At 40.2% G+C, this 13,630-nt stretch overlaps 1 protein-coding gene and 1 long non-coding RNA gene across 4 annotated transcripts; both read left to right on the forward strand.

Annotated features, from left to right (window-relative positions):
• Nucleotides 1-181: 181 nt before the first annotated feature.
• Nucleotides 182-10,541, forward strand: LOC108511311 (uncharacterized). Of its 3 annotated transcripts, XR_001879443.5 has the most exons (4): nucleotides 182-275; nucleotides 3,217-4,076; nucleotides 8,783-8,943; nucleotides 9,608-10,541. It is a non-coding gene; the product is annotated as an uncharacterized LOC108511311 (long non-coding RNA). The 3 variants fall into 3 exon arrangements; XR_016396727.1 differs by lacking the exon at nucleotides 9,608-10,541 and having other exon boundaries at nucleotides 8,783-9,601; XR_016396728.1 differs by lacking the exons at nucleotides 182-275; nucleotides 9,608-10,541 and adding an exon at nucleotides 282-3,111 and having other exon boundaries at nucleotides 8,783-9,601.
• Nucleotides 10,542-11,938: 1,397 nt separating this feature from the next.
• LOC103706935 (uncharacterized) lies at nucleotides 11,939-13,620 on the forward strand. Its single transcript, XM_008791211.6, has one exon. The coding sequence runs from the start codon at nucleotides 11,989-11,991 to the stop codon at nucleotides 13,375-13,377; it is 1,389 nt and encodes a 462-aa protein (XP_008789433.4). The 5' UTR covers nucleotides 11,939-11,988; the 3' UTR covers nucleotides 13,378-13,620.
• Nucleotides 13,621-13,630: the final 10 nt, after the last annotated feature.

Below are 13,630 nucleotides of genomic sequence, written 5' to 3' on the forward strand. Positions count from 1 at the left end.
TCAGGTCTTCAGACTGAAATCTCCATGGCAGTTGATCGAAGTCTCAGGAGATCAGATGTGCTGCTCTTCTGGTTCCTCCTCTGCCTCTTTCTGCTCCCCTTGGCTCAGCCAGGAGATCAGCTGAAGATCTCCATGGCTTCTTTCCCCACCCGGCGGCTTCTCTCCCCTCCTGCATCCCAATCCATGAAGCCGCATCCGCAGGACGGCGTCTCGACTTCCCAATTTGAAGACAGCAAGCATGAAGTCCCCAGCGGCCCAAACCCCGTCTCCAATAGGTAGCTCATCGTCGCCACGATCGTTAATACTCGCTTGTCACTAGAAAACAAGTATGTTAATTACCTTTTTGATCACTTGTATTATGGTCGCTAATGAGACTTTACGTGTGTTTGTGTGTGTAATAGTTAGCATCTCCTTCTTCATCCAACAATGTATACATAAATAATCGGCATACATCCTTTTCTTCTTTCACCGAGAGAGACCTCGTAAGTGCAAAAACCATAAGTCCTTACGATTTTTCTTCTGCACATATTCTGTCTAGAGAGCCATCAGCAGGTCAAGCCTTAAGTTGATAGAAAAAACTAGTTTGAGGGCAAGCAGTGAAACTATAAGAGACCTTCATAAACTCAACATTTTGGTTTCTGGGCATCTTGAGCGATGTAAGCTGTAATCGAGAAAAGGGACTCTTGATGTAAAGTAATCGCCATAGGCTTGGCATCTAGCTAAGCTTAGCTCTATAATAAACCAAGTCTAAGCGGGCAGATAGAATCATATTGATGCCTAAGACCACATAATTTTCTCAGAAGAGCAGAATATGCTGCTTGATGTGAGGTTATTTTGGAAAAGGCATGCAGAGGGGGAGAAGTGAAGAAAAAGTGGCTTCCCATGGCCGGTAGTTTTGCAGCATGGGGGTGCCCATCCCTTCTGCATTTGCTTACGTAGGGCCCTACGCTGGCCAACATTGTCCAGGGGTGTCAGATCTGAGCAGCACGACTTCTAGCGAACACTGGGTTTGCTTTTGTCTTCTAGGACATGGGATCCAAGGCACCTGACAGCCATAATTAAGGCTATCATTTGGCAATTATTCATGTATGGAAATTCACAGAACTAAAGACTGATCTACTGGTTTTGTGTTCTTGTTCATGGGAACATGATATGCCAGTTTGATGCGTGGAGCTAACGGCGCATTGTCTTGCTTTCAACAGCCAGATTATATGTTTTAAGGCACAGCCACTTTGGGACAGTATCATTTACCACCGAGTCTCCCAAAATGTTAAAACTTCTATAGACCTGTAAAGAACTTGGAATATGCACAACATTAGCAGTGATGGATAAAGCAAACCTCCATGGATTCTGAACAAGTATTACTTACAGTAAGGTTAGTTGGCGATTTTAGTTGGAAGGTGACCATCCCTTACTCTGCAACATTAGTTCTTCAATGTTAGATGCGAATGATAAGAACATCCTCAAAGCTCGGTAAGCAAGCAAAATGCAGCATGACAGCCAGCTAGTGATCAAGAGAGCTATAATTATAAGTTGGTCTTTAATTGCTCATCCAAATTGACATGGTTAAATTTGTAGCAAGTAAATTTGCTTATTGAAAAAGAATTGCATTGCCAATCAGAGGATGGAAAAAAATCAGGATCGCTACAGATAGACCAAGTCGAAACTAATTAGTTACTGCTAAAGAGTCTGAAAAGTATATGAAAATATTTTGGCCTTCCGAACTTTCAGCACTCTTCTGATGTCCCCCCAGGAAACTTTTAATTGCAAATTTGCTGGGGATTAAGAGAATCACATTATTTGCAGTATATGAGATAAGAAGGGCAATTTATTAGTCTCTGCAATGTTAGACGAGTATGTCAGGATTTTCTGTGGTGAAGATGGGAATAAAAGGAGCCACGCCAGGCTCCTAAGCAAGAGTAAGAGGCATCATCGTCTGATAACTCTGGTTTACATCCATTTACTATTCTCCATATTGTTGGGAGCGCTAAGTAACCACGAAAAGAATTTAACAAAGATCAAATCATTTGCTATCAATGAAGATCCCACCATGGTTTTCCCCAATAGAAATTTTCATGTCTTCAGATGACCACAATGGGCATACTGTCGAATGAAGCTTTTGCCCTCTTCAGTAAGATATGAGAAAGATTCAACAAAATTCAGAGTTCTCCTCCTATATTTGGATGCTAAGTTTAGTTGCTGTTTATCTCTTAAATGTGAAGAGACCACCTTGTGAAGCAGAAAACTGTCTATGGAGAACAAACAAGGCCACTAGAGAATTAGAGTTCTATTTCAGCTAAATCCTTCAGGTACTTTCATTCTGATGCAGTAAACTTAGTGTGCTTTCCCTTGATACGAATAGGCGAGAGGATATAACAATTTTTCACTTTTTTTTTTGAAAAAATATATTTAGATTGAAAAAGATACAAAATCAACTTTGATCTGAAATAAAAGGAAAAGCTGAAAAGCAAAAGAAGGTATTGGATATTATTTTGGGCTAGGCTAGCTTGCACTGGTCATTAAATATAATTTTAGACCCGGTCTTGATTCAAACACCTTCACATGATTTCATGGACAAACTGATTGCAAAGATAACACCAGCGTCTTGAACAAAGAGGGTCAAGCTGCCGCATTCCTTCTTTGAAGAATGATCAGAATAATCTGAAAATGGCAACTGTTTGAATGCTTTATACACTAAAGATCCTGGCAGCATGCTTTGGTAATCTAACAAGAACAAAGGAGTTGCTCGAAAGGTAGTGTTGTTGCATTTGTTTCTAAGCAAACAACTACTTTAAACTTCATTTTTCCGCAGCATTTTTTTCTAATTGAAATAGCTCTTTCAAGGGCAAATTTGTACTCATCAAGGAGTTTATCCAGGACTTTCAGAATTGAATTTATGATCTGGAGAACTACTAAGGAAAAATGCCATCCATAATTAGCTGTGTGGTACAACACTGCTAGTGAGTAGTGGGAATTTTACTTCATCACCAAACCATGTTATGGATTTTCCTCTCTCTTCTTTTTGCCCCATAAATTGCTCTCAATACATGCGTTGCGATTTCAACAAAGAAGAAAGTGAAAGAGCATAGCTCACAGTGTCAAGTGCCAAATGTAAGCCAACCCTAATACAAGATGTCAACAAAGCTTCTTGCTACTCTAGAAGTGACTGATAGCTTGATCTTTGCAAGTTAACTTTTGTGCATGCATTTGATGCAGGAAGGGTTTGGAGCACTGCAATTATTGCAAATGTTTGCAATACTTTAAAACAAGAACGATAATGAAATGTTTGCCTGCTGCAAGCCTGCAGAGTCCAGGGAGTGCCTTCTGCAGTTCTCATTGAGGCAATCTTGTAGGCTTACATGACATATTTCTTGACAGAAGGTTGCATCTTTCGAAATGTTCCCACACCTGTTTCATATAAACTTCATTAGTTTCTTTAACCCTATTTTCCATCGAAACGTCAAAAGTTATTGAAATGGATGGCAGATCGGAACTTACAAATTCATATGTCACCTTTTGCTCAATTGACGCGGGACTATGACAATTTTCCTCACCTAATCTTGTAATATTTTCATCGTGAGTTGGCTCGGTCCTACTAAACTCTCATCGATATGCAAGTTCCACTGGATCCTTGTATCAGGGCTGTGATTCATACTAGATCTGGCTCCGATACCACTTCTCTCACCAGGGCTGTTATAACGGTTGCAACTGTCAATTAATTTAGAATTATCTGGAAAATACTTTTAAATATTATTTACTAAAATGCCACTGTCGGTGCGGAGGCCCACTTTGCATATTTGGAGGCGGAGGCCCAGTCGAAGACCGGCGGTGGATGGTTGGTTTTTGGCGGGCGACGACGTGCCCCTCTCTTTCGCGGTTTCGCCTGCGAGCCCAACTCGTACCTTCTTCTTCTCACTGGAAGAATTAGGGTCTCTCCTCCTCGGATCGATGGCTCGCAGATTGAATCTTTCTTATTCTCACCAGAAGAATTCGGGTTCTCCTCTTGGGATCGATCTCTCACAGATTGAATCGTTTCAGGGGCTTCTCTAAGGGTTCCTTCCGACATGTTCATTCAGGTACTTCTCCGATCCATCCCCATTCTCAGCTCATTCTCTTCTTGATTCAATTCGTTCACGAGTTTAATTTCCAATAGAGATACAATTTTTTCGTCGGATTTAGTTATCGTATTTTCCTACAACGGTGGGATGAATCTTTAAATTCTTCCATCGTCGGAAGAAAGTTCTCACGATCTTGTAGCTGCTTGGAACCCTCTTCTTGATTTCCTTTTTCCCCTCTTTCCTCAAATAATGTATTGTTATTCGAATTTCTGGGTGGAAACCCTGCCATCTCGATCTAGGTGCTGAACACAGAAGCATGGGTTTATCTCCGAAACATCTCGATCCAGTTGTGAATCTGGTGTTTGAAGACTAAATTTTGCTAAATACGGGGCTATTCTTTTCTGGTATTTTTATTCAAGTATTTCCAATCCCATCTACAACGTAGCTCATTTATCTTCTGATTTCTTATGAATATATTTTCCAATAGAGAAACGATTTTCCTTGGGGCGATCATACTTTTTTAAGGAAAAAAACCTTGGGCCGGATTACTTTTTAAAATTGCATTTTTTATGCAAATAAATTTTGTATCTTTGAAGAAAGTTTACCTTTTTTTTCATGGAATGATCTTGATTGTTTTTCTTTTCTTTTCCCTCTTTCTTTAAATGTTGGCTTATTCTTTGAATATCTATATGGGACCATAAAACTCCTGAGAACCAAATTTCACTGAATTCTGCTGTTACTTGTAATGGGTCATGCAGGTTTAATCCGAAATTATTCTGCGAATATCCTTTGTACCTTTAGATGGCTGGGTATTGAGTATGTGCTAATGGTTAAAAGCCATCTGGTATGGCTTTTGTTGTTGGATTTTGTTTTCAAAAACTTTAGTTGTTTAAAATTATTTTTAAATCTTTAGAGCGTCTGGTAGCAAAGATTTATTGCTTTTAGAAAAGATTGCAAATAAAAGCCAGAAACAGCATTAGTTTTGTTCAAAACCAATCAATCTCTATGTCTTATTGGTATTTCACTAATTAATAGATAATCGAAATACCAAAAACAACAAATATACCAAATAGGCCTGTAGATATGAAGATATCTATTGTTAGACTAAATTATATAATATCTCTTTACAAAGTTATATATTCAGTTCCGATTCTGCTGCCTTATTTTCCCAAGCTTGTTATTGTCATTGCCTCCAAGGAATCATTTTGGTCAGCCTTAAACAAGAAAACTAGCCCCTGCCATGCGGGAGACAAGGAATGTCTTATTCTGAGTAGATAGTTATGACAGATTTATTTTGTTCTTTAGGTAGATAATGATGATAATGAAAGCTTTACCAAGATTCGGCTTTTTGGCCCAATGGGGAGGATAGTAGCTTGTGCAAATCAAAGTATCCATTTTGAGTTCAAATTCTATTTTGACTTTTGATTGAGATAGTAGCTTTTAAGGGTTTGTTTGGTTCGGGGTAATATGGCGTGAGAAAATAAATTCCATGTCAGATTGTCATGTTTGGTACAAAAAAAAGATGAGAAAGATGGTAAAATAAATGACGAATTCCATATTTGTTTTACTGAAAGAGAAGGTAAAACAAACACTATTAGGGGGTGGTATTTGTTTTAGATTTTTTGCATACACACCCTCCTCAATATTGAAATTTGCATGAATATCCTTCCAAAATTGATATTTGCATGTATACTCTCATCAATCACTTGTTTTATATATATACCTTTTTTTTCTTTGTATATGTACCCATGCTGTATAACACCGTTAAAAAGTTAATAGTTTAAAATTGAAATGATAAAAATATCTTTAATGGATAAACATGCAAAAAGAAACGTTAATAAGGGTATATATGCAAATAGCAATTTTGGAGGATATTCATGCAATTTCATATATTTAGGAGGATATACATGCAAAAAAATTCTTGGATTTTTGCATAAATACTCTTTAAAATATTAAAATTTGCATTAATGCCCTCCAAATTAATATTTATGTGCATGCCCTCACAAAATACTATTTTTTTATGAATACTTTTGACATAGCGATTCAGCTAGCGTAATTAGCCAAAATCATATTTATTTAAATTAAAAAATAATTAAAATTATGAAAGTATCTTTTTATTTTTCAAGTTGGTAATAAGTTAACAGGTCTCACTAGAAACTAAACTACCGCCTTTGAAAAATTTTTGGATCTCTCTCGACCCTCTCTTTTACTTCTCTGTCTAAAATCAAAACCATTCCCTCGACTTTTTTCTCCATCATAGATAGTTCGTCATTGTATCCTTTTTTACATAAAGATGGCTAGGTCATGTTTTAGCTTTCTGAATTATTTAAAAAAAATTATTGTGAGATATTTGCAATATTTATCTTTTAGTATATGAGATTTGCAATGTTTATTTTTTAGAGTCAAAAAATTTTTCATGTGCAAGCTAGTAGCTGATTTAAAATTAATGTGACAAGATGGGCCCCATATGCTAGATCTTTTTTTCTTCTAAAAAATTGAAGCTCCAAAAAAAAGTAGCTTAAGGTACACAACATAAGGTGTGGCTTTCTACCATATGGCTGCGGAGGTTGTTAATAAGTCTGAAGGATTCGAAGTCTCTCAATAATTTTGCTTAGGGATGACTGATATTGTTCTTCCACCCATGACTATAGTAGTGGCAAGAAAGCTTGATCATTGTAAACTATCGTATGTTTTTAAGAGATTCTAATTCTTTTCTATATTTTAATACATGCCCTCATATATGCATTTATAGCAATAAATATTATAAGCTATATTTCGATAAAATAAGATATAGTGGTTGTTATAAATGAAGAAGAATAAAATAGAATAATCCCATAATTAGTGAAAGAACTTTCATAACTCTTTTTGTTATCTAATTGTCGAATCAATCTTTTCTTAAGTAATATTTTTTAAAAAATATTGAGGAATAAGCACTGGACAAATCCGAGTATTAAAATAGGTTGAAATCGAAAAAATAAAATTAGATTTTTTTTGCATATAAAGCCTCCTAAATATGTGTAATTATATGAATAATACCCTTGTAAAGTGTTATTTGCATATATATATCCCTATCAATGTTTCTTATTGCATATCTACCTATTAAGTCTAATTTTAAATCACTAATTTCTTAACGATGTTAGATGATGTGGGCACCTTTGCAAAAAAAAATAAAGGGTATACACACAAAACAAGTATTTTATAAGGATATACAAATAAATATTAATTTTAGAAGAGAATTTATGCAAATTTTAATATTTAGGAGGATATGTATGCAATTCTTTTTGTTTATACCAAATTATCGAGTGAAGGTAATACAAAGCTTTTTGCGTACATATTTTTTAGATATTGAAATTTGTATGAATATCTTTCCAAAATTAATATTTACATATATATCCTTATAAAATACTTGCTTTGCGTGTATATCCTTTATCTTGGAAAGCCCACTAACTAATCCTTGCTTTGCATATCTTGAAGTCCGTCATGATTCACATGAGCCAATCTAGCATGCCATAAATGAGCAATACTATGCTTAAGAGTCCGATCCATATAAAAATTACCTATAGACATAATACAAAGGTTGTTCACTTTCCTACCTTGATTAATAAGCTTTTTTGTCCATGATTCATGAAATGGAAATCAAATTTTTCTTCATGCCCGACACATGATAAACATTATTCACATAAACAGAAGAACTGTTGATGAGATGAGAGAAAAATCACCAATATTTTTGATAGGATAAAATAAATTACTGACAATTGCAATAGCATCAGATAATCATATAAAAAATCAAATATCTCTCTATGATCAATTAGATGATTAGAACATTCAGAATCAACAATCCAATCATGAATAAAATTAATATCTGGACATGAGAAGAAATAAAACATATGCATGCTGTCTATCAAAACAACTGGAATCAACAATAGTAGTAATAAGAGCCCAACTACGAGTTTTCTTCTCTTCCCTATGTCTGAAGTAGAAGATGCAACATTAGATTATTTGAGCTTTACTATGCCATCTTGAATTTTGTAGCCAAATTTTTGACACCTACGATAATATCTCTTGAATTTATAATTTTTTATTAGGATTTTTGTCTTCCTCATATTCTCCAACCGGCCTTTTTTTCTAAATTTTTAAATGCATTGTTCCACTTCTTATGTTTATTTTTACTACCAAAAAATAAGACTTATTCATTTTGAGAAAATATAGTGAAATCATGCATTTGAGTATTAAGTGCTTCTTGATTAACAAAGATATTTTAGAACTCTACTAATATAGGTTCTTTAGCCCGTCCAGAAATAGCAAGCATATAACCACTATACTCTTTATTCAAACCACGAATTAACAGACTATATTGTTTATTTTCATCATAACAAGAATTTAGATCGAGCATATCAAGCTTATTAAATAATTTCTTTCTTGTAAGAAAATATTGAAAGATTGTAAGGTTTGAGAGCATTAGTCTCGTTCTTTAAAAATTAAGGCCGAGCCTCGGTAGACTTTCAGTGGGGAACAGTAAAAATATTCTATGCTATTTTATATCTTGAATATATTGGTGATTTTCTTCACTCATATTGGTTATAAGAATATATATAACATATCTAGCTTTGTTCTTCCACTTTTTTCTTGCTTTTACATTGTCATGAGTTTCTGGTGGCTTCGCGATATTTATCCCATTCACAATCTCCTATAAATCTTGCCTAATCAAATAATATTTGATGCAGGCCTTCCAATACACATAATTGGTGTTATTCAATTTTGATACCAATGCTAGAGATGGTGATATCTTGAGCCATATTGATTCATTTCTTGAATCATCAAATCAGAGTCCACACACTATCACCATCGTACAATAAAATACTGGAAACTTTTCAACTATGCCAAGGTATGAACACACGAACAATTGATCTCCAAGCTTATAGCTCTGATACCATATAAAATGATGCACTATTTGGAGTAGATCAAATATGCCGGCCCAAGATCCAAAATAAACACCAAAGAAAGAAATAATAGAAAAAAAGATGCTAGAAGAAAAGAATAGGAGATAAAAAATATTTTATTAAAAATTAAGTCACATAAGAAGGCCTTTTCTCACATCTCATTAAAGAGGTTATCTCTTACTCTCCTCCTCTTTCTTTTTTTTTTTTTCTTTTTTTATACCACACCAAAGAAGATGCCTAAGGTTCTTTTAAATAAAGCATTATATGAGTGAGTTGTTTGATTTCTATCTAAATTCAAAACTAACAACTATTAAAAAATAAAAATAATTATTTAAAAAAATAGAATAACAAATATTTATTCTAAATGTAATAATTAAATATAATAAAATTAGAAAAAAATTTAGTATAATCTAGCAATAATTCTCAACGGTCTCCCTCGTTGGGAAGTCTTTGCTAAAGGTTCATATGCAACTACCAGTCAGTCATAAACAATCTAATATATAGAGATTCCGATCCCTGGTGGTGGGGTCTACAGCTGTTTTGATTGTTGGGATGGTCACGTCCTTTTGTCTCTTGCACCATGTTATAGACAACCTTTGTTTATTGCAGATCTCAGTAGTTTACGGTTAATCCTTCGATCGCTCCAACCACCGACGCTGTTATCGAGGGAGAGGGAAAAGACCAGCCGTTGAACGCCGCTGGCGGCACCCACCGCGAGCGAGCGAGCGAGCGAGCATGTGACGTGCTGCGCCTGCCAGGCTTTCTCCCCCGCGGGAATTTTCATCAGTTGTCTTTTCATATTCTTTTGCCAGAGGCTTCACGGATCGGCTTATATTGTGCTACTTTGAGGCACTTAATTGAGGCCGGTTGGTTGTTGATGTCGATAACAGCCAACGGCAAATTCTTGATGTACCGTGCAGTATGTTTTTACTAGTATTTTTGGTCTCTTTGACCATGCATTCATCACCCTCGCGGGGCAAGAATTCTGCATGCTAAGTCCTGCATGGTGCAGGAGGCGATTTGACATAGACAAGCATCGGATTGATGTGGGCGGTCCACTTGTCATCCCATAGAGAAGGTGGAGGATAGGAATAGTTGGCCAATTATTCTCGCTGATGATTGCAGGAATAGGTGGAGGACGACTGCTAGATTTGTAATCCATTTTTTTTTTTAAAAAAAAAAATCGGCTAAATTAAACCAATATAGAATGAATATAATTGTGGAAATCAGAAAAAGAAAATCCAAAAATTAAGCTGGAAGAACTACCATAGTCTCCTTAGCACGGTGCCGGTATCATTGGTAATCGTCGAATGAAAGATCATTGGTAATCCACCCCACCCCCTGCAGCGCCCAAGGCGGAAGCTTTTTCTCTCCCGCGGAGTGAGGTCTACGGCGTTCTGATTGGCGGCATGGTCACGTCCCCTTGTCTCTTACCACATTTTTTACACAGCTTGCATCCCACCTCTTCTTACTAATCTATTATTTTATTTCCTACGGATCTTATTAGTCTACAATTAATCCTCCTATTGTCAACTCTAAACATGCGCCAAGTACCTCCCTCCACTCTTACCGGGGGAGAGGGGAAAACCAGGAGTTATATTGACCCCGGTAATGTTTGACCCGCTGGCCCCCACCGTGAGCGAGCGAGCATGTGATGCGCTGTCAGGCTCTGCCCCCGCGGGGTGGTGGTGCTCGGTGGTGACTGGACCGCTCGTTCTCGGGTGTTCGAGCCACGACGTGGTTGTCTCTTCGCGCGGGGGAAGAAAAAAAAAAAAAAAAGACAACGCCTCCCCTTGCGCCCGTCTTCCCATCTGCACAGATGTCAAAGCGGGCGGTGGACTATACGACGGTCGCCGGGCGCGAAGGAAGGCGTGTCCTTCTTTCGCGCGAGGGATATACCTTCCTCCAGCTCCTCCTACGGTATAGGGAAGAGCCGAAGAAATCAACCCGATCCCGTGGGCGCTGGCGGCTGAACATGATACGGAGAGAGACTCTCTCGCCCTCCATTTTCTCCTGCTTGAATCATAATTTTTTTATACATATAATAATATACCAATTAGAACAGTATATTATCGTCATACTGACGTCTAGATTCAAAAAATAAAATTAAAAAAAAAAGTCATACTGCTATGTACCAATTATGTGACATATTTTACCAATCGAATTAATTTCGATGTAGTTAACTGTAGCCACCGTGGAGAGGGGAAGAAGCCCAAGCCAGTTTTGCTAGCAATTTAATTACTAGTAATATTAGTAGTGATTCTACTGCACTGGATAGCTACCTAACCTACCTTTTATGCTTCCACATATAGGATGCCATGTTTGTGGGTCGTTTCCTTTTTGTATGTCCCTCCACGCACACACACAATGTGACAAGATTCCTTGATCCAGAAAGTGCCTAATTTTTTTTTTTAATAATCACACTAGAGTTTTTGTATGAAATGGTACAGCCCCCATCTCACAGGTTCTTACTTATATTTTGATGCTTCAGGACGCCCTGGCATCATATAGTGAGACGCCTGTTTACCAATATATATATATATATATATATATATATAATTATATATTAAACATTTAACTGGAGCAACGTATAATCCTTTTATCAAAAAGGCCAAAAAAAAAAAAAAACAATAACAGACAATTCTCATTCAATTATGTCTCTTAATGTAAATATCTCGTTCTGAAAATATTTCCGGTTGCTCCCCGTCTTCCCAAAAAATCTCGGATCTCTCGCTGATAAAAAGATGGAAGGGAGCGAGCGACTGCGACGGTGGAAATTAGTCGCGGTCGCCTAAATTTCGCGGGCCCCACCGCCTCTTCATTCCAACTGGCACTCCCAAAACCCCGAGGCACGCGTCCCACCCCCATCCGGAACCAACTCGATTCCCCGAGAGCCGTTTCCCAGACGCTCTTTTCTACAAAAAGGACTCTCTCGTCGCTCCTCATCAGTCATCTCCTTCCCCCTTCCAAAAACCTAACCCAACCGCTCCATGGAGAACTACTCCTACCCGGACTCCGGCGACTGCTCCCCTCGATCCCGCGAGATCGAGTGCGAGAACTCCGTCTCCTGGGACGAGCCCCCACCGCCGTCCGCCGCCGCCCGCATCAAGCTTATGATTAGCTACGGCGGCCGCATCCAGCCCCGTCCCCACGACAACCAGCTATCCTATGTCGGCGGCGACTCCAAGATCCTCACCATCGACCGCTCCATCCGCTTCCCCGCCCTCCTCTCCAAGCTCGCCTCCCTCGCCAACCTCGACGACCACCTCTGTTTCAAGTACCAGCTCCCCGGCGAGGACCTCGACGCCCTCATCTCCGTCACCAACGATGAGGATCTCGACCACATGATGCTCGAGTACGACCGCCTCCACCGCTCCGCCGCTAAACCCACCGCCCGCCTCCGCGTCTTCCTCTTCCCCCTCAATCCCCCGCCCCCCTCCGCCGCCCTTCTCGACCCCAAGCCCGACCGCCAGTGGTTCGTCGATGCCCTCAACTCCGTCCCCGTCCCCCCGCCCCTCGACACGGTCGCCGCCTCTCCCCCGCCCCCCACGACTGCGGTCAAGGCGGCGTTGCCGAGTCCCGATTTCCTCTTCGGCCTCGACAAGGGCTCGGTGCCGCCACCGGCCGTTAAGGTCAAAGATCCGGCCCCGGAGCAGCTCCCGGTTCTTGAAAATGTCCAGGTGGAGGTCCCACCTAGGCCCGATCTCGGGAAGGAGGATCAGAGGCAGATCGGAGGCGGGGAGACGACGCCGGCGGAGATCCAGAGGCAGATCCAGGAGCTCCAGCGCCTCCAGATCGCGGAGAACCAGCAGCAGCAGGCGGCCATCCAGCGGAACAGCAGCGAAGAAACCCTAGCTAGGGTTTACCCCGCGGAGTACTACCACCCGAGAGCCCAGGAGAAGGCAACACCGGCCCCGCCGCCTGTGACGACGCAGGTCCCGGCGGCGTACTGGCCGGAGCAGCGCGGCGTGGCGGCGGCCGGACGGTACTCCTCGGTCGCCGGCGGGGACCAGCCGGTCTACCTGATCTCTAGGGCACCGGGCGTCTACCCAGGGGCCGCGGCGGCGGGGCAGGGGTATTACGCGGCGCCGGTGCCGAGGGTCGTGCCGACGGACGTCTACCGCGACGCGGCGGCGCCTACTCCGGCGGCGGTCTATGCGGTGCCGCCCCAGGCGTCGGCCAAGGTGGTGGGGCAGTACGCTCCGGAGGGAGCGCGGGTTCCGGCGCAGGGTGTGGTGGACTCGACAGCCTATCAGGTGATGTACGATAGCGCGGGGCGGGCGGTTTACTACACGAACGCGGTCCCCACGTATCAGACGGTCACGAGTGTGGCTCATACCCCGGAGGTGAAGCCGGTGAAGCCATCGCCGGCTTCTTAGAGCGAGCGAGCCAAAGACCAAGGACGACGATCTGATGATCTCTGTCCCTTTTTTTTTTTCCCTTTAATTTTTCCACGCTGCTGCTTATGTTTTCGTTGTTCCTCTAGTTTGTGCGCTTGTTTAGGTGTTCTCTAATGACATCACCGTGGGTGTTTTTTTTTTTTTTTTGGTACAAATCACCGTGGTTTTTCGTGGATGTAAATACGTATATATGCATATAATATAATGGGAATGTTACTAGAATATGTCCTGC

The sequence above is a fragment of the Phoenix dactylifera genome, chromosome 10, assembly GCF_051530095.1.
Source record: "Phoenix dactylifera cultivar Ajwa chromosome 10, Ajwa_hap1_PhDact_Kaust_v1.1, whole genome shotgun sequence".
NCBI lineage: Eukaryota > Viridiplantae > Streptophyta > Magnoliopsida > Arecales > Arecaceae > Phoenix > Phoenix dactylifera.